This window comes from Pseudorasbora parva, chromosome 12 (assembly GCF_024679245.1).
Source record: "Pseudorasbora parva isolate DD20220531a chromosome 12, ASM2467924v1, whole genome shotgun sequence".
NCBI classification, from domain to species: domain Eukaryota; kingdom Metazoa; phylum Chordata; class Actinopteri; order Cypriniformes; family Gobionidae; genus Pseudorasbora; species Pseudorasbora parva.
In genome coordinates this window covers 24,029,737-24,054,336 of record NC_090183.1, presented here as the reverse complement: position 1 = coordinate 24,054,336, position 24,600 = coordinate 24,029,737, and the positions used below count along the sequence as shown (strand labels likewise).

Here is a 24,600-nt window from a genome sequence, read left to right as displayed (position 1 = left end):
ATAGAATTAAGTTATCTATTTTATAAAGTATTTGTGATGGTAATCTCCCCCCCCCCCCCTAAATTACAAATTAAAGTATTAATTTTCATTAAATAAAAGCGAAAAAATGCATACATTATAGGATTCCGACTATAGATAACCCAAGAAAAAGTGCAGAAAATTGTGAACGTTTCTTTTACTGAAACAGACCGTAAAAAAATAGGACTGAACGTAGAAATAGTGCCCTGTGGTGTTTGAACTGACAGATGGCGCTCCTGTAGACATAATAGAGACGAGAGTCTTACTATGGCGAAGGCTTAAAACATTAATATTAATTTACGCTAGGTGACGTTCTCTCGGTAGCCCTGAGGGATTTTCGAAAATCGTCAAGTTACGTGGCTGGACGCTACCAGAAGGTTGCCAGGCAACGTCATTATGACCTAATTAATATGTATAAGCTGTCCCTCTGCCATAGTAGAGTTCGTAAATTCCCTCTGTGGACGTATAGAGAGAAACTGTTGCGCTCCAGTCCTCCACCGTTCCCACCATTCCGCTTTATTTACGCGTACAGAAGTAAAAGGTCGATCGGTTTTTGAGTTTGGCAATATCAAATAAACACAGGTTGTTTTGCAGAGCATTCAAATAGAGTAAAAGAGTTTACGAGGTGACCATTTTAACAAGGAGAACTTTATATAGCCTACTTGGAAGAATTGCCATCGACTGATCGGTCTGGTTCGGCTCAACAAGGTTGTTCTTCTATTCCCGTTTTTTCCCCTCATACTTTTGAGCCGAGATACGGTAAGTGTCAAACTGATATAGTATATAGATGTAATATGTGTGCTGCATCATTCTTATAAACTGTTATTCTGTTCAGAGGTAAATAACCGTGTATGTTTATAAACAGCTTTCCGCGGTTGATTTGTTTACGATATTACATGTTCTTGTTTTAGTTCATTTTTATCTGCCGCTTGATATTTAATATTTCTATGTAGCTTAATGATGTTCTTATAACGTTAGCAATATGTTCAACAATACTTAGATATGTGGTGCATTTATTTATTTGATATGGACGTGTTGCCAATTTTGAACCATAGGGTTTTTTTTGTCTTGTCAGTGTAAGATAAGCTAAAACGCGTCTTCACTTTGATATCTGCCATCGTTAGACAGAGTATAACCAGTAATATTCTGTTCCTTATGCTATGAGATGAATGATGAGTGGGTGATCATATCACAGGAAATTCAACAGCACGCTGTTCATATCATCCAAAGGAAATGTTATCATTCTGACTGACATGAACCAGATCTGTAGACTTGCTGTAAAGGAAGGACTTTGTACATCGATCTGGTAAATGTAGGCAGTAGATTTCAGGTTAGACATGAATTGGTGTTCTGGGTATTCTCATAAGAAGGAGAAATTGGTGTGGGCACCTGAGCCTGTTCTCTCAATGAAGTTATTTTTTTTGGAAACTTTTGATACAAGATATTATTTTTATATCGTACCATTTGTAACCGTTACTGCATGGATGTTTTTAGTTCTAGTTTCCTGCTTTATTTATTTAATAACAAATATACAATTATAGTTCATCCATTTTTTTGTAATTATTTATTGACTCTTATCTTCTCAAACCTGTTTGACCTTTTTTCTTCAGTAGAACATGCAAGAAGATATTTTTAAGAACTTTTCATATTTGGGAAAGTTAACTCTGGGTTAAACTAAACCTAGGTTAAGGTTATCTTGTTTCATGTTTCACACTGCTCATAATTCACCCGGGGTTAACAATTAAACCTGGGTATTCATGAACTGACATTTCATACTGTACTGTGCATTTGCAGGGCACTCTTGGAAAAGGTTGAACCTTAAACAGTTTTTAAGTGCTAGAAACTTTTAGGGGTTCTCATAATTGGGTCATTTTATGGATTTAGTTTTAATTCATTGATTTAAATTCATTTTTAGTTTTAATTAAATGTTATGATCTGAACAGCTTGTAAAAATACTTTATCACTTTTTTTTTTTTTTTTTAAACAACCTGTTAAACATTAAAGGGTTAGTTCACCCAAAAATGAAATTGATGTCAACCTAATGTCGTTCCACACCCGTAAGACCTCCGTTCATCTTCGGAACACAGTTTAAGATATTTTAGATTTTGTCCAAGAGCATATGCAAGTGCACACTATACTGTCCATGTCCAGAAAGGGAATAAAAACATAATCAAAGTAGTCCATATGCATGGGCGTGGGAACCATTGTGTGTGGGTGGGACAAGACCCACCCGTTTTTTAAAACCAATGATATTGGACCCACTCACTTTTAGCATCTCTAATTCAGCACATGTCTGTTTACCTTGACTACCCCTTAACCGAGAAACTTATTAAGAAACTTATTATTAAACACGTTAAACGCTTTATTTCCCCTTTTCTAATATTTTCTCTTTTTTTATTAAAAAAACAAATACCTTTCCGATCTGATATGTGATGGGGAAAGGGAGTAGAGCGAGTGTGGCAAAAGGTGGATTCGAACCTATGCTCGATTTGCGTCAAAACTTGATGACATGCGTCTTACCACTACTTTATAGCCACAGTAAATCATTTGGTGATTTCTGTAATTTTGCCTGGCCCAATCAATCTTTTAGTAAACAGCACTTTTTCTGTCTGGACACGGAGCATAAAAAACATGCAACTTGTCATTATCATTATGTGTGAAACTGTTGATTTCTATGGCAGTTAAATGAATATAGCCTTTTTATTAGACTATTGGTATTGACTGGTTTGAGGTGTTTTTTTGTGGGATATGGCCTTCAAACGCACCATAATGCAGGAAATCACATCTATGAAATATTTTTTTTTCTGGGGGAGAACCCCCAGGCACCCCCGCAAAACAATTTACCCAACTATCATATTTTCCCTTAGCCGTTACTGACCCACCCACTTTTTATTTGCTTCCGACGCCCATGCCCATATGTGACTCGTGTGAATCTCTTGAAGCATCGAAAATACATTTTGGTCCAAAAATCACAACGACTACGACTTTATTCAGCGTTTTCTCTTCCTGGTTTGTTTTCAATCCTCAAATAAAGATTCAAACGGTTATAAATCAGTGGATTGATTCACGATTCATAACCGTTTGAATCTTTGAGACATTTCTCCTTCTTTAGAATCTTTCTGACATAAAGCGTTCTTAAAGTTAGTCAAGAACCTTTTGGTGAAATGATTGATTGACAAATGCAGCACACAAGCTGTTTATATAAATACTAGCATGCTCATATTGCCGGCAACTCCTATCTCGCTTTTCCTGAATGAATCCAGACTTTTCATACTATAAAAGTATGAATGAAACTTCTTCACTGCAATTTGTGCTCAAATGCTAGAACATATCGTTTATACATAATGCAGATTTTATTTTACATTTTAAAATACTCATAATCAGAATACAGGTTTTTTTAATTGATTACATGATTAATACAAAATGGCAGTGAATTAATCATGATCGATTCACCATAAATCTTTTTATTTTATCAATTTTCTTTGGAATTGCGCACACAGATCGGCCATTAGCCTTTTTTTTCTTTTCTTTTTTTTTTGATTGTAGTTTAACTTTTTGGTTTAAATACTTAGCAGCCAGTTGAGAACAGTTGAGGTTCTGCGCTAAAAACCTCTAAATTAGTGCGAAACATTCCTCTACGGGTTTTGAAAAACTATAACCCACGGTTAAGTGCAGTGTGAAAATCTTTGTCCATTTTGTACAAAAAAAAAAAAAAAAAAAAGTAGAAATCTTTCAGAATATGTTCTTTTGTGTTCTGCAGAAAACAGATACTCATACAGGTTTGGAACAACTTGAGGTTGAGTAAATCATTTTAATTTTTAGGTGAACTATTACTTTAAAGGAAGTTACCACTAGCGGTTCCTAGATTTTCAAATATACTCACCTCAAACAGGTTCCTTGAGCATTCCCCCATCTGTCACTGATTGGACATACATGCTCAGTCCCTAAACTCATGCCATTGGTTGTGTCCATGTTACTTTTGTCCTGGGGCTTGGCTGGTCACATATTTAGGCGATTTGAAAACTTATTTTAACATATTCTTTAAGTATCCAAGACCTCCTTTATTAGGAAACGTGCAGTGTAGAAAATAGTATAGGAAATATGCAGTGTGCATTTCATAAGGTCATACTGAAAGTTAAGTCAGATAATTACAGTCCGATCACTAGATGTTATCAGGCCAGTTAATCAATGAATGTGGATTTATTAGTTTGGTCCAGCTTCAGGTCAACATTTGGTAACCATTGGTTTTCCCTAATCTGATTGCTCTGCAATGGATGTTAATTTTAGGATTTGCTTAAGATTACTTTAACAATGTTATTAAATTGTGCTTGTAAAGATGAAGTGACTATACGTAATTGGCCAGTAGGCTATAGGCCTATATCTCTGTGTATATAGATGAATAATAAATGTTTCCGTTTCAGCCAAAGATTGCCTACCAAATACCTAGTATTTACATGAAGATAATACAATACAATAAAATACAAAATTGCTAATATTTCAATAATTTAATTACATTTGCTTGGTTATCTTATGCTAGATAATGGCATGCAAGTGAACATAAAACATAAATTGTGAAGAGCTTATAAAATATGTAAGGAAGTTAAAGGTGCACAATGCAACTTTCCGTCCACTGGAGGGCGTCTATTCAAAACAAATGCGTAGTTTGATAATGCAAAGTTTGAGCGCAGCATCTTGGGACGTGGTCTTCACCTCACAGCCGGTGGAAAATAGGACTCACGATCTGAGAAATCACGTTCATGGATGCGGTTATTAACGTTACTGTAGTGTAAAGCAGAGCAGGTGGAGCTGAGCACAGCTGCTGGAGCGATTGTTATACAAACACACGGCTAGCACACAACAGGACTTTTATTATGACGGGACAGGACACATTCGCCGGGAACCCGCACTGATCCGCTCTTCCGGTTATGATTATTAGGTAATGCAGCTCTGTTTATCATATTAGATACATTTAAGTGTGTTGAAAATGATGTTATGACGTTACTTCGTGCGCTCACTTGTTCACACTGCTAAGAGTAAAGCGCTCCTGCTAAATAGAACCTGAAAAACCGAGGGTAGCGCAGATATGACACAATTGACAGGCGACTTCCTCAAACGCTATGTTGAAACGTCTCGGTCCTTAGTTAAATTAGCAATTTTCTCACAATTTACAAATAGTTACAAATAGAAACATTTGGGATATTGTAGGTACTCAACTGAACAAAATATATAACATGGCCTAGCGGCTTTTGGATAATTTACTGCAAAAATACTACACAGTGCACCTTTAAAACTACAAGAAATTCCTCCGTTGCGCACACAAAGATCTACTGCAAGGAGACGGTGTTTACGCATGTACCAAAATGTAATGGGCCACGTATAGCTCCTATGATGAGAAGAATCTGGTATTTTTGAGCATTCAGTCTAGGGTTGTCGATATCATCGTCCATCGTGATGGCTGACCGACATCACGATGGAGAAACACCATCGTGATGCCACGCCCCCGCCCCCGCCCCGCTGCGAGTCTTGCGATGGACACCAGAGTATGTGAGCGGAGTGGAGCGGCGGCAATTTCCCCTCCACGCTCTATCTAAGCATTCATGAATCCCTCCGCTCCAGCTCCGCTCCGGGTTCACCATCTCCCGCTCCCCGCCTCGCTCACTGATATCAGAAACACCGCTCCGTCTTCGCTCCAAAGAAATTTGCAGCTAATAACTGCTAAAGTATTTCAGAAAGCTCTGAAATATCACTATAAAGTTTGGTTTATAACCTGCATTAACTGAAAAAAAATCTAAAAATTAAACAATAGGAGATTAAGAGCCTATTTTCAACGTGGTTTATTGGAACATTTGTGTGCATTTCCCCCCCGTTATGCCAAACTATCTTTATCAGCATTAAAAGTTAAATATCATTGATTCTTTTTGCAGTGCAAATTTTGTTTGGAAGTTTGGAAAGATGAACGTTTTCATCAGTTATTTTATTTACGGATCAATACAGATTTTTGCTCATTCAAAACACGTGTGTGAATAAGTGCTACCTGTGCTTAAAATGTGCTTTCACCCGATCATATTCAGTATGAGGTAAAAAATTCTCTTAAAGGGGGGGTGAAACACTCAGTTTCAGTCAATCTCATGTCAATCTTGAGTACCTATAGAGTACAGTGGTGTAGTCTACGTGATACGCAGGTATACGCCGTATACCCACTAGGAAAGGATAAGGATTTCCGTATACCCACTTAAAAAGCGTGAGGATACGTAACAATATTGTTTTGTGACAGAACTTTCATTCATAAATTCACCACGTCTGTGTTGCAAACACAGAATGTGGTTGCGATTGAGAATCACTAACATTTATGGATCATTGGGACTTCCGTGGATGTCACCTACTAAGGAAAATCAGTTGCTTGGCGGTCTTTTTTGGTGCAAGTTTAAAATTAACTAACTAATGTAAAAGAAGATATGAAACGAAAGCAGACTCAAACTACACTCTTTGAGTGTTTTCGGAAGCCTGCATCTAAAGCTACAGCTGCTTCGCCTGACACTTAAGCTGCAGCAGATGACATGGACGTTACAGAAGATCCAGAAAAAGAGGCTGATGCTATTGTGACGTAAAGCTTGCATATACATGTTATCATTAAACGTAACTGTAACAGCAGGCAGGGGATTGTTCAGTCCTTCCATGATTTCGCGATGTTGCGATCGCAACTATTAACGCAGCTTCAACAAATCCCCGTGAATTCAGTGCGACTCGCAATTTTGACCAATGACTGCAACTTTTCTGCAACTTTGACCAATTATTCGCGGCCTCCTGATTTTTACACGACCGCTCATTAGTTATTACAGGCTCGTTCTCAACAGAACGCCCACGTATTCAAAAAGGGTCGGGTTTAAATGGGGCTCGGGCTCATAATTACAGTTAATGTGTCGGGCAGGGCCGGTCTCTCGGGTGCACGGGCTCGGGTAGGGTCAGTCTTGATTTTTTTGAGCCGATCTAAGCACTAGTTCGAAAAAACGAAAACGAAACGAAAATATTATTATTAACCCCCCCGGACGATATCATCGTCCATCGCGATGTTTTACTGTACACATCGTCAGCTGCCGATTTAGGTGACATCGCCCAACCCTAATTCAGTCCTTTTTAAGGTCCCATCTTGTGACATCCTGTCCTGCTTTTGGTTTGTTTAGATATCATTTATTTGTGTTTGCTCATATTTTAGTCAAACCGCACCAGAATATGTTTGGAAATGGATTGAGACCCATCTTCTCGGAGGGCTTATCCGTTTGGTGCGCACCAAGGTTCAGATGGCAGTATTTATGGCCTGCCAAGGCTTTGGGTGATATTGTGAGGGCACCAAGAACCATCAAAACCTTTCTCAGAGCTTGAGGCATGACTGTTCATCCAAAGAATGAGTATCAGAAGAGTGGCCATAAATTACCCAAATCAACTTTATAGTCCATCTGTGTTTAATTTGAGGTCATTTGCTTATCTATCCCTAAATAGTATAATATTAACAAAAAATATTTTGATATTTTCTGGAATTTTGTTGATAATGATAATTAGAGGACTTTGCAGTGTGTTGCTGGTATACCTTCTCTGGCTGTGGCTACCTGCATTTTCTGGGAGTAAATTCAGTTGTAGAATGAGGTTGTCACTCCCATATGACTGAACTCTGTGAACAGAACAGGATTAAGCACTAAAAGGTGAATTGACAACCAAGTTTTGCTGCAGTGTGTATGTGGCTATATATGAGTATGCAGTGAGGTTAATGTTGCCACAAGTTCTTTGTGAAGTTACTTCATATTTACTGGAAGTCTGTTTGTGACTCATGATTAGTTCACAGTGTTTAGGAAAGGCTTGGTTCATGCTAATAGTTCATTTAACACATCTTTATTGCAATGTCTGCAGTAAACATAATTTGCAGGTTTAATCTTAGACGGTGTGATACTATCACTTCCTTAGACTAACCTGTAGATTTTTTCTCCTTGTCTTGTATGAGAATGCTAACTTGCTAATAGTAAGCGGACTCTTTTATTAGTACATTGGTAGCCACAAACATAATTAGACATTGTAGGTTTAATTCAGTTACACAAAACCCCAAAAGATCCCGCTTATTTTAATCCCCCAGAACCGTATAGGGGTTACTCCTCAGGGAACAGATTGGGAGCAGGTCTGGAGGGGTCTTAAGAGTTTAGACTGATTTTTGGGATTTAGTTGTCTCTAGTGATGCTTGTGATTGCCTTATGGAGACATTGTTTGCTATTTGAACTTACTTCATTGAATCATTTTAATCCCAGTGGCATTGCACAATATTGGAATTACATGGGAATTACATAAAAATTTCAAATAAAGAGGTAATTAGAAGAATATTATTATTATTATTATTGCTTTTATGAAAATATGTTTAGATATTCCATCATAAAGTAGGCCCTACAGAAAGCTAAACTGTAAAAATTGCTTTTGGCTTACATTAAATTTATATTATGAGCGGATTAAATCCATCAAAATCAAACCAAACCATGCAATTACTGTAAAGGGTGGCTGCTGTTTTTTTTTTTTTTTTTTGGACATTCTTGCTTTGTGACTCTAGCAATTAATTAAATGCAAGGATTGGACAAACCTGTAATGGTCTTGAGACTAGGTAATAGACGATAAATATTAAAAAATATATATTTAGACCACTTTTATTTTTGCTTGCCAGTACGTGAAGAGTCTTTCAACCACAAAGTTTAGATGTTATAAAGCTCAAAGCCTGCAATTTCTTGTAATGTGTGGCATATAAAATGAATAGATAGATGGATGGATGGATGGATGAATTAATAAATTCATTAAAACCATATTTTTCTCAGTGGAATTGTGCTGCTGAACACAACACCAGGAAACCCCATGTGGTTTTCTTCAGCCATTCTGATACCAGTGCGCATTGGTTTAGGGGTGTGAAGGAAAAACTCATTAGTCTAACCATCAGAGAGTACTTTACCTCACTCATTGACTCACTTAATTTCATTAATCTCCCAGAAGGCTTTGCTGTGCTCAGTTTGGTTGAGGCACTGATCATTTTGCCCTGCCAGGCACTTATAGGATCACACTTATTTTAAAGTTCCTACTCCCTATAGCAATTTGCAACTAGATTTAAAAAGCAGCTTTTCCTGTCCTGCCTCCATATTTACCTCAGCATTTTATTGGTCATTGTATTGACCTTATGACAATGATTACGTAACCACACCTACCTGTTTTCAAGTGTGGGTACTCTGTCACGCTCGCTGATGTACCTATTGATTTTGTAATACATTACTTCAAATACCGTTCATGATAGCATAAAAACCCCAGAGATCATATATTTTTGTATCAGCCTATAGAAACACTACATAGAATCACAGTGAAGACAAAAATAAATTGTGAAGTTACCCAAGGAAATCTAGTCATGTCATTAAAATGGACATTAACACAAAGGAAAAATGTGTTACAGACGATTTCCGCAGATGCAAATTTCAAAGTTTAGTTATTTATGGGGTCTACCACAGAGTCTGAACCAGCAATTGCAACTATCTGCATACCTCAATTACATGTAACATACCAACACCACTTTATCAAATGGTGCTTGTCCACTGCATGGTATGTCTCAGTTTGGTTTCGTATATGGTTCAGTACTGTACAGTCCAGTACGATTCGGGATGGTAAACCCTGATCTAACTTGCATTTCCACTACCAACAGTACCCTTATGATAGGCGTGGTGCAATCAGTGTCATTCTCGCATGAAGAAGAAAGTGACATAGTAAACAACAATGGACAACATACAGCAGATCTTGTTTTTGCTTCTTGGCATGTGGCTGTTGCACAAGAAGAACCAATACTGTGTTTTAGCCAAGGCCGCAGCCTGCAAGGAGAAAACAGCCAAAAAGCATGTGCAAGTGACGATTCTTTCAACCAATCAATGTTCTGCAATGAGTCTAGCTCTACCTTTTAGTACCGGACTAACTGTGCTAGGTACCCCAAAGGAAGGGTGCCAAAAAAGTTATATGGTACATTTCAGAATTAGGGAACCATTCACCACTTCTGACATCCTGCTTGGTGGAAACGAGCCATTAAACAGTACTACCTCAGTTGAGGTTCCAAGCATGCTGCACGATACTAAAATGTGACGTGCAAAAAAGAAAATCGTCACTATCAGCACTACCGCAACTACCATTATACATGTACTGGTCATATAATTAGAATATCATTAAAGTTGAAAAAAGTGAAACTTGTATATTATATTCATTCATTACACACAAACTGATATATTTCAAATGTTTATTTCTTTTAATTTCTATGATTATATCTGACAACTAAGGAAAATCCCAAATTCAGTATCTCAGAAAATTTGAATATTGTGAAAAGGTTCAATATTGAAGACCCCTGGTGCTACACTCTAATCAGCTAATTAACTCAAAACACCTGCAAAGGCCTTCAAATGGTCTCTCAGTCTAGTTCACTATCATGAGGAAGACTGCTGACTTGACAGTTATTTAAAAGATGACAATTGATACCTTGCACAAGAAGGGCAAGAACAAAAGGTCATTGCAAAAGAGGCTGGCTGTTCACAGAGGTCTGTGTCCAAGCACATTAATACAGAGGCAAAGGGAAGGAAAAGATGTGTTAGAAAAAAAGTGTACAAGCAATAGGGATAACCGCATCCTGAAGAGGATTGTGATACAAAACCATTCAAAAATGTGGGGGAGATTCACAAAGAGTGGATCATGCTTCCTGCTGCTGACCAACTTTTCGGAGATGCAGATTTTATTTTCCAACAGGACTTGGCACCTGCACACAGTGCCAAATCAACCAGTACCTGGTTTAAGGACCATGGTATCCCTATTTTTAATTGGCCAGCAAACTTGCCTGACCTTAATCCAATAGAAAGTCAATGCGGTATTGTTAAGAGGAAGATGCGATATGCCAGACCCAACAATCTAGAAGAGCTGAAGGCCACTATCAGAGCAACCTGGGCTCTCATAACACCTGAGCACATTGCTGCAGTAATTCAGGCAAATACAGCCCCAACTAAGTATTGCGTGCTGTACATGCTCATACTTTTCATGTTCATTCTTTTCAGTTGGCTAAGATTTTTAAAATTCCTTTCTTTGTATTGGTCTTAAGTCATATTAAAATTTTCTGAGATACTGAATTTGGGATTTTCCTTAGCTCTCAGTTATAATCATCAAAATTAAATGGAATAAACATTTGAAATATATCAGTCTGTGTGTATTAAATTAATATAATATGCAAGTTTCACTTTTTAAATGGAATTAGTAAAATAAATAAACTTTCTGATTATATTCTAATTATATGACCAGCACTTTTGTGAAAGTAATATAGAGATTGAGACCGTAAACACATTGCTGAATGCAGGATTATCTTACCCTTGTGCACCATCAAGCAACCATGTTATGTCGTTGTATACGCTTTGTTGGACAAGTTCCCAGATTCTCTTGTTTTTTAGCAGTATTTTGTTTTGCTGCCATCTGCCTCCTTTGAAACAAACTTCTTCGTCTTGTCATTAAAAACATCCACATGCCGAGAAGTTGAGGCGGCGCAACTATAACGATCATTCTATGATCCCACCCTCTTTGAAGTGGTACTAACTGTAGTGGAAAAGCAAACCGAGCCAATGCGAGCCCTAGCCGTACCGAGCCTTACCATGCAGTGGAAAAGCGCCAATAATGTTGGAAATTTCCCCAAAAAGGGGGTTTGTAATATGTCACAGACAGTTCAGAAAGTTTGATGGGCAACGGGGGAAGGCTTATCAGCATAGCGATTTGATTGACTTTTATCTATTGTTATTTATCTATTGAAGGTCAAATGTGTTTACAAATGCTGATTACCAAATCAGCCCTACTTGTCTAAACCACATAGAATCCCTTTCACTTACAAGACATGGAGCCTCAGAAGATGGTAAATGCAATATTTATTGAGGGTCACACAATGACCAGATGCCCTTGTCATCTAAAATGTCCACTTACGGACCTCCAAGCTTCTTGCAGGGAAGCTTATTGACAAAGAGGTAAATGGACTGCAGGAATCACTTGTATAATGATGCACAGGGTCACTTGCCAAGAGCTGGTTAATTAGGTGTCGGCAGATGAATGCCGTGGTCATGTTATTGCCTTCATGGAAAGGCAGAAAAAGGAGAACCCTGTATAAACTCACCGACTAGGGCAGTAACTGGTTGCCTAGAAACTGTAAAACACAGTACGTAATAAAGAAACTGAATAGGTTAAGCACCTAAACCAAAACAGCACACACCATGATGTTTGGGCGTAGAAGAGCATCTTTTGTCCTTGAGACAAATATGGTCAAGTAGATAATTGAAGTGATGAGAGATTTGGATGTGCTTTGAAAATAGAGATAGGACACACTAACTCCATTCATTAATAGATTTTATACTTACATTTATACTCATGCCTTGATTTCCCTCCAAACGAGTGCAGTATCTGAGCTTGTGTTTAGTGTAAGCGTGACTGTGAATGACCTCAGCACTCAGTGACAGTTCTTACTGTCTACAAGGCCTTGACTCCTGTCGCAGTGTTGTGTTGTGACAACAATTTACAGACACACTGAGGGAAAATGAGTCCTGACTCCTGGATAAATTTGAATGGATTTTAAGCTAACAAAAAAAGCATGATAGTGATTTACACTCGTATTAAATCAGGAGTGAGACATAGTATTTGGACTTTGCCTCTAGTTTATGACTTCTTGTTTTATTAAGCCATTTCATCTGAAGTGCTTTCTGTCCCCCCACCTTTTGTCTCCATGGTGAGTTTCCTGCTTTGTTGCCTAGCAATCTATAAACCAAGAATTGGCTGTACCCGGGTGATTCTCACGAAAACTTGGTTTTAAAAATGTCAAGCATGAAAATGTAAAACATGCTTAAATTTACTTTTTTTTTCTTCAGACATTAGAAAGAAAGTCTGGAGTATTTGTGAAAATTAATTTTAAAACTTTTACTTAGTATTTAACATTTTTTTTAACATAATTTTGAAAATAAGTCCTCAAAAATCTCATTACCGCAACAGTCTGAAAACATCAACACTGTTAGAAAAGCTAATATATTTTCACATTTTCAAAAATTGAGTATTAATAGTTATGCACAGTTACTTGAAATTCTAAAATAATTTTTATTTTTAATTTAACAGTTTTTTTTATTTTTATTAATTTCTCTCATTACCGCAACACCTTCCAAAATTTACAACCATTTTTTAAATATATTTCGATGAAACCTGACATATTTTCAAAATGACATGACAAACCTGAAAGAACATAATTTGGAGATTCTGCACATGCATTTAAAATCAAAGTACCATGTTTCTATTAATTAAATTAATATTAAATGAACATCTGTTGCGGTAATGATACATAGGTTTCGGAAATGAGGTTAATTATTTCGGTAATGATAATATGTATGCTAGTCTGAGATTTTGTTTAAAAAGTCATTTTAAAGTAGAAACAACAGATAATATTTGCACAATCAGTCATTCCAGTTCAAAACAGTTTTATTGTGTAGTTTTTGAAAAATACACACACAAAAAAAAATTATATATATATATATATATATGTATATATATATATATATATATATATATATATATATATATATATATATATATATATATATATATATATATATATATATATATATATATATATATATAAATTAAAGAAAAACATTAGAACAGGAATAAACAGGACAACATATCAACGTGTGCCTAAAATGAATGAATAATACGTAAATAAAATGTAAGGACTTTTCATCAAAGACAAATATAGTCTCGGTTACGTATGTAAGCCTTGTTACCTAAGGGAAGAGAACGGAGACATTACGTCAGTTACTGATGGAATGAGGGTTTCGATTAGTAGCCAATCGCCTTTGAGATCTACAAAACAAGCCAATGGCATGAGAATACCATGGGTCTGCGGAATTTGCATAGCGCAACTTCGCCGACCTTTGTGCGTACCGTATTTTCCGCACTATAAGGCACACTTAAAAGCCTTTAATTTTCTCAAAAAGCCACAGTGCGCCTTATAATCCGGAGCGCCTTATATATGGATCAAGGCGCTCTGTCAAAATGTTTCAGTATGAAAAACCAATAAAAACGATTTAATAATAATAAAATGTTTCAGTACGACTGGTAAACTACAAAGCCGCACCACGTCTCTACAGTCACTATTTGAATGAAGGCAACAGCACTAGTACGGGGCATGAACCTCAATGAATTTCGAGGCGGTCCTTCTTGGTGCTTTCGTTTTATGAAAAGACGTAATCTCTCCATACGCAAACGTACTACCGTCTCGCAGCAACTGCCAAAAGATTACCAAGGCTGGGAGATATTGTTAATATGCACATCAACGTTTGAACAACGTTACCATGGGAGTGAATGGAGTTGTCAGAACGCTTAATAAAGTTTGACTTGAGCCCTATTCGCATGGGATTTGTATTAACTTGGACCTCTGTGATTTAGAAATTTCTCCCCCACATCTGAGTTTTGCGTGGCAGTGGCACATTCACACGTGATAAGCAAACCCTGTAATTTTACTCGAACTTACTGACTTCTCCCGGATATGATGTCAGGACTTGTAAATGTTTTTTCGTTATAGCTGTATGAAATCATAAACAGTCGTATCGATATAGTTTTGATAGTTTGATAGTAATACAAATTATTTCGTTCAGTTAGAGAACCATTACAATTAAAAACTGAACTGAGCACAGACCAGCGGCAGGAGTCAGATTTCATTCATCACGAGTGAGAAGTTGACAATATACGGCGGAAGATTGAGTTTCAAAGCTAAATGTAAAAGCGCCCATTTAAGCGAGCTTGTCATTGTACTGTTCTATTGTTATGTTTTTCATTAAGAATAGTATTGATGTTAATATTAAACACACGATTCAAGCAATTTGCTCCCAAATTGGTACTCATTCAAAAGTGAAAGTATAATCCGTGCGGGAATTCATAACGGTGCGCATAATGAATGCAGCCTCCATTCTTCGTGAAAGATAATTGATAGAAATGCGCACAGGAAAAAAAAAACTTGCAAAAATGATATACGATCCGCCCAATCCTGGCCAAATCACAGAGATGCCAATTCGCACGGGACTAATATTATCACAGGACCTCAGTGTTCGGCGAAATATGGTAGGTAATTTGCGGGAGAATTTTTGCTTTACAAATTACAGACATGGCCGATTTGCACGGGATTAAGATCACAGACAACCTCTGCAATTATTACAAATCACCAGAGGTAGATAATACTAATTCCGTGCGAATAGTCAGTTTGTCTGACTGTTTTGTTGACATTCCTTTTAGCACAGCTCCATCTAGTGGATGCATAACGCAAACCCAGTCAAACTTTTGACTGCAGTAGTTTCTATTCTATGTGCCTTATAATCCGGTGCGCCCTATATATGAAAACAGTTTTAAAATAGGCCATTCATTGAAGGTGCGCCTTATAATCTGGTGGGCCTTATAGTGCCGAAAATACGGTATATAAGGAGCTGCACTACACTCTCGCATTATGTTTACCTGCTGAGGAGCTGAGCACTCAGGCCGTACCACCAGTACAGCGGCTGTGACATAGGGACGTAAGGTCTCCGTTCCCTTCCTTCGGGGACCAAGGGTTACATGCACTCACCTAAAGGATTATTATGAACACCATACTAATACTGTGTTTGACCCCCTTTTGCCCTCAGAACTGCCTTAATTCTACGTGGCATTGATTCAACAAGGTGCTGAAAGCATTCTTTAGAAATGTTGGCCCATATTGATAGGATAGCTTGCAGTTGATGGAGATTTGTGGGATGCACATCCAGGGCACGAAGCTCCCGTTCCACCACATCCCAAAGATGCTCTATTGGGTTGAGATCTGGGGACTGTGGCGGCCATTTTAGTTCAGTCAACTCATTGTCATGTTCAAGAAACCAATTTGAAATGATTCAAGCTTTGTGACATGGTGCATTATCCTGCTGGAAGTAGCCATCAGAGGATGGGGACATGGTGGTCATAAAGGGATGGACATGGTCAGAAACAAAGCTCAGGTAGGCTGTGGCATTTAAACGAGTCCCAATTGGCACTAAGGTGCCTAAAGTGTGCCAAGAAAACATCCCCCACACCATTACACCACCACCACCAGCCTGCACAGTGGTAACAAGGCATGATGGATCCATGTTCTCATTCTGTTTACGCCAAATTCTGACTCTACCATCTGAATGTCTAAAATGAAATGGAGACTCATCAGACCAGACAACATTTTTCCAGTCTTCAACTGTCACAATTTTGGTGAGCTTGTGCAAATTGTAGCCTCTTTTTCCTATTTGTAGTATGAGTGGTACCCGGTGGGATTTTCTGCTGTTGTAGCCCATCCGCCTCAAGGTTGTGCGTGTTGTGGCTTCACAAATGCTTTGCTGCTTACCTCGGTTAAATCACCTTTCTTTCCCATTCTGATATTCAGTTTGGAGTTCAGGAGATTGTCTCGACCAGGACCACACCCCTAAATGCATTTAAGCAACTGCCATGTGATTGGTTGATTAGATAATTGCATTAATGAGAAATTGAACAGGTGTTCCTAATAATCCTTTAGGTGAGTGTATGTAATGAGACGTTCGCTTTCAGTCAGTACACTGTGAGTTGCATCAGTTACTGACGGAATGGGGGTTCCCAAATCAATCTTGCCACAACGGCTGTCTTCCAGCATCCTGCACTGACCACAGCTCCCTGCCGTGAGTCTTTAGCCCGAACAAGGGGCTAGGCTCAATGCCAATACCAAGGTACACTGGGAAGCATATCCCACGTGGAGAAATGCAACACTATGCCTTACTGTAGGGAGGACTTAAGAATACACTTATTACCCACGTATGGACTGCATTTGGAGCACTCTGGGGTATCCAGCCACTTCGGAGCGACTTTGCCTGGAAAACCACACGTGGGGGTTGCCCAATGGGGGAACTATGGACATGGAGGCACCTAGCCTAACATGAGGGCTGACCAAGCGGGCATGCACTCTAGTGTCAGCATCAACAGTGCTGGAGGAACTCTGGGCTTATTGAGAAACTCATCTGAGTAAATATGCGCATGCATCCAATCCGTGGAGTGGAATGTCGCAGCAAGTGATGACACCTGGACCTGTCCAATTTCTGGCCACTTGGAGCGAGTACGCGGATGAACACTGGCTCCACTTGTGAATCTTGCGAATGTGTTGGGTGTCGCCCAGCCTGCAGCTCTACAAATGTCTGTTAGCGAAGCGCCATGCGCTAAATCCCAAGAGCAGGCCACACTCCTAGTGGAGTGTGCTCTAACCCCTAGGGGGCATGGCATGCCCTGAACCTGATATGCCAGGACAATGGCATCCACTATCCAGCTAGACAACCTCTGCTTGGAGAGAGCCTTCTTTTTCTGCTTCCCTCCGTTTTAGACAAAGAGCTGGTCTGAGAAAGTAAGGAGGTTCTTCCTCAGAGGTATTGACAAGGGAGGTGCTGTTGAAAGGAGTATGAGTTCGGAGAACCAGGTCTGGCCGGGCCAATACGGGGCGACCAAAATAACCTGCTCCCTGATCTTGCACAGTAGCTGTGCTGGAAGGCTCACTGGGGGAAACGCATATTTGCGTGGGTCCCGCGACCAGCTGTGTGCTAGTGTATCCGTACCGAGGGTTCCTTCGGTCAGGGAGTAGTACCAGCGGCAGTGGGAAGAGTAGTGGGAGGCAAACAGATCTATCTATGCATCGCCGAACTGTTCCCAAATCAGCTGAACAGTCTGGGGATGGAATCTGCATTCCCCCAGAAGTGGCTGAAACCGTGAGAGCTCGTCGGCTGCACGATTCAGGTCACTCGGGATGTGAACGGCATGAAGTGACCTCCGATGCTTTTGACTCCATAGGAGGAGATGGCAGGCGAGTTGCAACATCCGGCAGAGAAGCTTTTTTTTTCTCAATTGCTGACTGTCTGCAATGAAACATCATAAAGCAAAATATCAACAGTTATAACACTTTAAATTTATATTAAATTCATAAGAGTTTTAAAAGTAATAAACTATGTTTAAATTCTCATTTCCGAAACAGACGTTCTCTTTACCGCAACTGCCGTTAAATGGTTGCGGTATATGAGAGTGGTGTTGCGGAGGATGAGGTACCTTAGTATTTTTTGCTAAAAATAGAGAAGCCATGAAGGCTTTGCTACTTTTTTCATCAGTGCATATAATTAGACTTTAATAAAGAACATTTTCATAAAAAATTGTAAATGTAACAATTTTCGAAATGTAGAAAACTACCTGTTTCGGTAATGATAATCAAAATGTTGTGTAAACATTCTGACAAGAGAATATTTAACATTTAACTGTAGAGATCTAAAGAGATGATCTTACCTGGTAGCCATCTTGAAGTTAACTGGTCCATGTGCTCGGTCACTTAAAACCAAACTGTATTTAATTTATTTTTGTGCACTTAAACAGTCCTCAAAAAGTGTTGCGGAGGATGAGAACATCAGGCATGGACGCATAACTTTCCTAATTTTTCTTCATTATTGTTATACATGAATCTTCAGCAAATTATTTTTCTGTCATCTGAAATAATTAAGTAAAACATCCATTTATTTTTTTCTAAATATTTTTATGATAATTTGTTTAAATTACAACATAACACACATTCAAACACAGCGGGACGCATTGCGGTAATGAGAATTTCAGCAGAAAATGCAATAAAATAAAATAATAATAAATTCTTATCATGAAATGACACATTGTGCAAGGTAGAGAACAGTATTGTCTTTATTCTGATGCTTTTTAATATTACTTTATTACACATTTTATATTTAAAATCATTAGTGCCATGGTCTTTTAATGGTTTCGTGAGAATCACCCACCCCCTGTCTAAAGTTTCTTTGGTGAGCCACACTCTCAGTTTTATGTTGATGTTGTAGTACTTACTACAATTAGTGTGTTTACTGCCAGTATTCAAATGTGGCTATTACATCAAGCTTGCACAGATCTGCTATGAAATGATAAAAGAGATTTACTGCAAAGATCTCTTTTTCAAAGGTGTATTTAAAGTCATTGTTTGAACACTTGTAGCCAGTAAAGGGTATATACAGTAAATGATGGGGATGGAGAGAGAGAGAGCTCAGTGCACAAGACAGACGTTGCCAGAATGACTATAGAGAGAGATTGCAGAGAAAATATAAAAGATGAAAAAGCCAGTGGAATATAACTTTAAAAAGAGGGGTTACCACCAGGCAAGAGGTAGGATCCACGTAAAAGGGTTAGTTCACCCAAAATATGAAAAATTAGCAATCAACCTCAACTCATCCTAGGTGTATATGCAGGGTATTCTCACAAAAATGCGTATAAATAGTACGAGTGTGCAATGTCTTGGAATGTATACACTAAAACTCATTTTGGCGTGTCTATGGCACGCTGTTTTTCGCGTGCATATGATACGCATTTTATGGCGTATTATACATACGAACCCCCCACTCCACCACCCTAAACCTACCCAAGCGCGTGTCATATATACGCCCCACCACCCTAAACCTACCCAAGCGCGTGTCATATATACGCCCCACCACCCTAAACCTACCCAAGCGCGTGTCATATATACGCCATAAAGTGCGTATCATATGCACGCAAAAAACAGCGTATCATATGCACGCCAAAATGAGTTTTGGCGTATACATTCCACGACATTGCACACTCGTACTATTTATGCGCATTTATGTGTGATCGGGTTGGTATATGACATTCTTCATAAGACAAATAGAATCGGACATATATTAAAAAGTCCTGGGTAATCCAAGAATTATAATGGCAGTGAATTGTTTTCTCTTTTTTAAAGTACAAAAAAGTGCATCTATCCATCATATAACTGTTCCACACGGTTCTGGGGGGTTAATAAAGGCCTTCTGAAGTGGTGCGTTTGTATAAGAAAAACTTTATAGACTAAATTATCTTCTGGCGGATTGCTATATGCATCGATTTATGGCAAAAGAGTAACCCTTAATGCATCTGTATTGATGAACGCAGAAGCTCAGAGGATAGAGCAAAACAAAACACTGGTCATGAATTAAAGTCTAAATAGAGAATTATGAAAGAAAAATGGTGGAGGATTTCGATATAAGAGAAGAGGGGCTTGAGTTTGTTGCCCAGCCCTATCAGGCTTCAAAGCTTGCAATGCTTCTATACATTGCATCAGAGGTTACTGATTTGTCATAAGTCGAATTGTTTACAGCTTTCCACCAGAAATTAGTTATTTTATAAATTTTTAAATATGGATATTTTTCTTACAAAAATGAGCTGCTTTGCTTCAGTAGGCCTTTATTCAGCCCCCAGAGCCGCATGGAGCAGTTATATAATGGATAGATGCACTTTTATGTAATTTTATTCACTGCCATTATAAAGCTTGGATTAGCCAGGACTTTTTTCAAATATAACTTAAAAAAAGAACGTATTCGTTTAAAAGAATAATGTCATATACACCCTGGATGACTTGACGGTGGATAAATCATGGACAAATTTTTATATTGGGATGAGCTAACCCTATCGGAAAAGCTTTCCAGCACTGGAGAGTCCTAAAGGAGCGGAAATATCTTGAAACAGACGTCGATGTTGCTTTAGTCTCCACATAATAGAACCATGGCTGGTAGATCAACGTGCTACTGCATTTATCTCTGATACGGTAGGGAAATTAAAGGTGCCCTAGAATGAAAAATTGAATCAACATTGCCCTAGTGAAATAATAAGAGTTCGGTACATGGACATCACATACTGTGAGTCTTAAACACTATTGCCTCTTCCTTCATTTGTAAATCTCATGCATGAAAAACACCACGGAAAATTAAGCGATTCTCATCATAATGCCAACTGTCACGCAAACGCTGGGATGATTTATATATGTAGGTCCCCAACATTTGCATGTCAGTACATGTGCAATGTCAGGCGGAACTGCACAGCCGAATCATCGGGATCTGCAGGTAAACAAGCGTCATGCGAGGATAGTGAAAACAGCAGCTCATGGACACTAATGTCATGTTCAAGGCTGTTCAGGGGAAGTGAGGACTTTTCATACCCTTTCCACTGATAAAAAATGTCAACAGTCATGGTTGATGTTTATTATAATCGGATACCGCAACAATTTAATTCAAAATCGTTCGTTTGCTCGGCCCATTTCATCGCGGACAGCTTTTCTAACCTGGGACAATATCAAGAAAGCTTCGCTCAGCATCTAAAACTGAAGAAAGGGGCAATTCCAACTATATTCCTGCAAGAAGTAAGTAGTGATTTATCCACTTATTGACTGTCTATATAATTTCTGATTAAATAGAAAGTTTCTTAGAGAGACAGCGTTGTCTAGATAACGCAAGAGGCTAGTACAGGAATAGGAAATTCCAAGTACCATACAAAACTAAATAGTGTGTCTAATGACAAAGGTTAATATTATTTTGTATTACAAAATACAACCGTAGATACGTGTCATACTACATTAGTTTAGTTGCTTAATGTTACAGATCGCTCACTGGATCCTTCTAGCTAACGTCACCTTCTCCACCATACAAGTTAAAACGACAGTCATTTGACAAGGCTTCTATTCATTTTGTAAAAAAAAAAAAAAAATTTTTTTTGAGAACTGAAGTATGATGCTTTTGCATGCTTGTATTTCACACATCACAGTGTGCATGACAGTCACTGTGTAGCCTACACTGTGACTAACGTTATATCAACATGCAATATCGTTGGCGAAAAAAGACGACTCTAAAATGTAAACAAAAAGCACTGGTTTTGGTTTTGTCGGGGGAAAAAGAGTAGAGTTCGAGTGTACGTGTTTGTGGTTGCCAGATTTCAGTAATTTCAATCCCCCATTCAGAGCTTTTCTGTGAAAAGAACACGTATACTATCCGGTGTTTTACCTAAATATGTACAATCTGGCAACCATATGCCCAACTCTCTCTCGCGTGCGTGCGGATGATCTAAAAACACCTATATACAAGTAGGCTGCATTTTATCAATCTCCATTTGAGATGTTCTGCTTAAAGTGCCATTCAGTCGGTCTGTGTTCTGTCAGGACCATAGACTGTAAAAAGCTATGGACGACACGACTTCATCCGTTTCCGCTGACCAGAGTTGCTTTCAGATGCCCCGCACGGCGCTGATATCTTGGGACCGGAGTCTGCGCAGTAGAGATTTCGGGACCAGAGTTGCGCAGTAGAGAGCAAGAGTCCACACTCTCACAGATGCAGAACAATTAATTATGTTGGTGTGAAATAAACAGTTATGGAAATGTAGAAATTAAAGCTAAATGACTCACCAGATGCTTCACTGAACAACTGAACTTGTGTGAGCTGCTGAAATAAGCCAATTCAGAACAGCGCTCAACATTAATATTCATGACCCTTTCAAATAAGGCAAAAACAGAGCATTACATCCTAGGGACAATTTATAGGGTTGTAAATGGACCTGTAAAACTGTATCTGGACAACTTATGCCCTTAAATAAGTCACATATCCTCTATGTAGATATTGTTTTAACTCATTCTAGGCCACCTTTAAATGAAGTGTGGATGATGTTAACTTTTAACTGACAAGATGATTGACATGCCAATTTATGGTGACAGGATGTGTGTAACTAAGCAACAGAGAGCAAACGTTAAAGATGCTGTTTTATGATGTGATGATATTTTCTAAAACGTATCTAGTTTTCTGTTATACACTCAAAAGTATATGTACTTTTTCTTCACAAAAAGAATACATATTTTTAGGATGAGTATAAATAGATGAATTGGAATGCAGCACATGTCCAAGCATACTAAAGTTTGATATCAGGTCTCATTATCAGATGGTACACTCAAAGTCCCCAGTCCAATCACTCAACCGTCTGATGCATATTTCTCAAAAAAATGGAAAGCACTTTCTCAAGTTCTAATATGACTGGCTGGCCATACACAACTCCCAGGAGTAAAGGCATAGAATCATTTTTTTTCCAGTACATCTGAGGCTAAGATGCACCTTTGGCTATCGCTGATTTTCATGCCAATTGAAAACATGCCAAATACAAACCAGACAGACAGCCTGTAAACATAAGAGGAAATAAACACCATAGGGATTTTCCAAAATAAAACTGTTTCTCAGGTTTTGTCACGCTTCTGTATTTATGTTGACCTGCATCTGTTGGTTTACGAATAGTGAGCCTTAGAGGTTAAACTGGTTTCACTAGAATTTGGTCAGAACATCTTCCTGATAATATCTTATCTAATGAACAATGCAAGCCAAATAATTTCAGTTATATCCCCCTGGAATATTTTTGTTGAACTATACCATTTACAATTATATCCATCCAAATATATGTTAAAAATTGTAACAAAAATAAAATAAAATCTACACAGATGGAATGTTTATCAAAAATAGTCTGCAAAAGCCTAGATATGAATTCCACCCTTGATTTTAACTCCCATTTTGTTTGATGATCCTCTCCTTGTCTTTCTGTTTTGGACATTTAGAGACATTCATTTTTCAATTCTTTAATGAGCACACATTTCATATAATATTAATACATTACACTATACTGTTCAAAAGTTTGGTGCGGGTAAGATTTTTAATGTTTAATGAAAGAAGTCTCTCACCAAGGCTGCATTTATTTGATCAAACATAGAGTACATAAAAATATTGTGAAATCAATTACAATCTAAAGTATGTAATTTTTTACTGTGATGGCAAAACTGAATTACTCCAATCTTCAGTGTCACATGATCAGAAATGTCTTTAATGTTTCTTTTGTCCAATTTAACGTATCCTTTCTAAAAACAAAACAAAAAATGACATAAAAATTTAATGACATCTCATTCTTAATCCTAAGGGATTAATGGAACATCCATATGGAATTGGCCCACAGCTATAACAGCTTCAACACTTATGGGAAGGCTTTCAACAAGGTTTAGTAGTGTGTTTATCGGATTTTTTGACCATTTTGCTAGTCATTTGTATGGTCAGGGACTGATGTTGGATGAGAAGGGCTGGTTCGCAGTCTCTAATTCATCCCAAAGGTGTTCTATCGGGTTGAGGTCAGGACTCTGTGCAGGCCAGGGAAGTTCCTCCACACCAAACTCACTTATCCATGTCTTTATGGACCTTGCTTTGTGCACTGGTGTGCAGTCATGTTGGAACAGGAAGGGACCATTCCCAAACTGTTCCCACAAAGTTGAGAGCGTGGAACTGTCCAAAATGTCTTGGCATGCTGAAGCACTAAGAGTTACTTTCATTGGAACTAAGGGGCCAAGCCCAACCCCTGAAAAACATCACACCATAATCCTCCCTCCATCAAACTATACACTTCAGTCAGGTAACCGTTCTCCTAGCAACCGCCAAACTCATAGTCGTCCATTGCACTTGGTGTTGTAAGGCTTGGATGAAGCTGCTCAGCCATGGAAACCCATTTCATGAAGCTCTCTATGCACTGTGCTTGAGCTAATCTGAAGGCCACACGAAGTTTGGAGGTCTGTAGCTATTGACTGCGAACTATGAACTGTGTGCCTCAGCATGCACTTACCCTGCTCTGTGATTTTACGTGGCAACTTATCACATT

At 38.3% G+C, this 24,600-nt stretch overlaps 1 protein-coding gene across 2 annotated transcripts in view; it reads left to right on the top strand.

Moving 5' to 3' along the window:
- The first annotated feature begins 94 nt into the window (after nucleotides 1-94).
- Nucleotides 95-24,600, top strand: part of gng12b (guanine nucleotide binding protein (G protein), gamma 12b) — an 81,507-nt gene continuing 57,001 nt past the window's right edge. The window contains exon 1 of one of the 2 annotated variants that reach the window (XM_067459543.1): nucleotides 95-777. Coding sequence is in view for 1 of the 2 variants with exons in the window: in XM_067459542.1 (XP_067315643.1) it covers nucleotides 1,272-1,324 (53 nt within the window). In the remaining variant the exon portion in view is untranslated. Of the gene's footprint in view, nucleotides 1,325-24,600 lie in introns of both variants that reach the window. The other variant, XM_067459542.1, reaches the window with a different exon arrangement.